Source organism: Anastrepha obliqua, chromosome 1 (assembly GCF_027943255.1).
Source record: "Anastrepha obliqua isolate idAnaObli1 chromosome 1, idAnaObli1_1.0, whole genome shotgun sequence".
In the NCBI taxonomy this organism is placed as follows: domain Eukaryota; kingdom Metazoa; phylum Arthropoda; class Insecta; order Diptera; family Tephritidae; genus Anastrepha; species Anastrepha obliqua.
Window position 1 is genome coordinate 101779388 of NC_072892.1, and position 2163 is coordinate 101781550.

General features: G+C 36.5%; 1 protein-coding gene across 1 annotated transcript; it reads left to right on the forward strand.

Annotated features, from left to right (window-relative positions):
• Positions 1–566: 566 nt before the first annotated feature.
• LOC129236283 (uncharacterized) lies at positions 567–1759 on the forward strand. The gene is made up of 2 exons (XM_054870580.1): positions 567–1386; positions 1446–1759. The coding sequence occupies exons 1-2, from the start codon at positions 780–782 to the stop codon at positions 1757–1759; spliced, it is 921 nt and encodes a 306-aa protein (XP_054726555.1). The 5' UTR covers positions 567–779.
• The last annotated feature ends 404 nt before the right edge of the window (positions 1760–2163 follow it).

Genomic DNA, 2163 nt, shown 5'->3' on the forward strand with positions numbered 1-2163 from the left:
CAGTGAACAAATTTTAAAAGCATTGTAAATTGATAAGTGAAAAGAATGGACCTTGAGTGGTGTTAAATTGTATATCTTCAATTGGGTAATAGAGCATAAAGTTGTATATCTAGTTTTTTTTTTTAATTTCGAATGCATTTACTGCTCTCAAAGAAATATGCATTAGGGGTGTCCTTATTTTGGGAAAGTTACTAGATCATCGTTCACCGGGTCTAATTTTTTTCCTTTTGGTATAAAAAAAATAACTGCAAAGTTTGAAGCCGATCGGGCTTCATTTGATGGACCCGGAAATCGCTTATATCTGAAAGATCCACTAATAGGTGTAAAAAAGACGATTTTTTCACTATTTTACTTTATTCTGTATTTTTTTGCTCATGGTTGTTGCTTTTTTTTATTAAATTACATTGAATAAATATTATTACATTTCATTTCAAATATATTTTACAAAAAAACCACCTAACAGGAACATTTTTCATTTAAATTTACAGCATGTCAAATGAAAATATAGTCGATTTCGTATCGTTTTTTGTTTTTTTCAAATATATACGTATTTTTCCCTTTTCCACTAAATCGTCCTGCATGTCAGGCAACCCTGCGCAAGGGTCGTGTGCGACTCGGCGCCACGCCGGTAGGTGGCCGCGCGAGTCTTCTCTCCCATAAATGATATTATGCGCAGCGGCTTCAAAGCGACTTTGATATTTTGACAAAAAGTTTATCCCTGTGTCGTATAAGTGCTGCATCACACATCAAGTGCTTTCTGCGAAGTTTATTTGGAACATATGGCAAAAAAAAATATCACCATGTCGGATAAACCATCGACCTCAAGTCATTCAAGTAGAAGATCTGTGAAAAATTTGAATAACATTGATTTGATCGGCAACACTGCGCATCAGATCACGGGCGCCAAACTTCCGTGCATCAAACAAGTGTTACAAGTGATGTTCCATAATATGCGATTTGTTGGACTTACTGCAAAAGACAGTGCAAAATTGACCATAAGTGCAGCTGTAATATTTTGGCAACAAGCTCGCATTCCAATTATTAATGATGATAAGTGTGTGAAAAAGCTGATGAAAGTTTACGACCAATGGAAAAACATACAAAGAACTGTCCCAGATAAAAGGTCAAATGCACAAAAGCAAGTTGCCGAACAATTTACTCAAAATCTTGATGATTTGTTTGATATTGCCATCGGTGATGCGTTGGAAAAAATTCGAATTGAAGAGGACAGAGAATTTTTAAAATTGCAAAGACAAAAAGGTCGTCCAGGCTGCATGGTTGGTGTCGATATGAAGTTATATGGGCGAGAAAAACGTACGCAAGAACGACAAGAAAAAGAAGAAGCGCGTAAAAGAAAACACGAGGAAGAGATGGCTAGACCTTCAGGTAATTTATTGCAATATGTCATAATTTCAAAAATCATATTTGATTGTGAATTTTTTCAGATGTCGTGAATTGTGATGATGAAGATGCTGAAATGCCATTTTGTGAAACGATTGATGAAGAAAATGAACCGATTGACGATGACTGGGAACCAGAGAAAGTAGCTGGTAACGCAACATCCGCCAAAAAAAGAGGCCGAAAAGAATTCATCACAGCAAGATTGGCTGCTGCACTTGATAATGCTAAAGTTTCGGATGGTATGGCCGTGCATATCCTCATTGCAGCTGCTGAAGCATTTGGAATACGGGCTGAAGAGTTAGCTATCAACCGTTCAACTATTCATCGCGCTCGCCTGGAACATCGATTGGAACTTTAGTGAGTTTATTTAACACACTTACTAGAAAATGTAAAAAAAAAGCAACAACCATGAGCAAAAAAATACAGAATAAAGTAAAAAAGTGAAAAAATCGTCTTTTTTACACCTATTAGTGGATCTTTCAGATATAAGCGATTTCCGGGTCCATCAAATGAAGCCCGATCGGCTTCAAACTTTGCAGTTATTTTTTTTACACCAAAAGGAAAAAAATTAGACCTGGTGAACGATGATCTAGTAACTTTCCCAAAATAAGGACACCCCTAATATGCATGTATATGTATATGTATGTAGACGGGCCTTAATTACGACATGATATTCTCACCATATTGGCCGCCGATGGCGCTTTGTGTCGAAATTCATGGCTTTGGTGCCTATTGCAGATATGAATCATAAAAATTATAGAG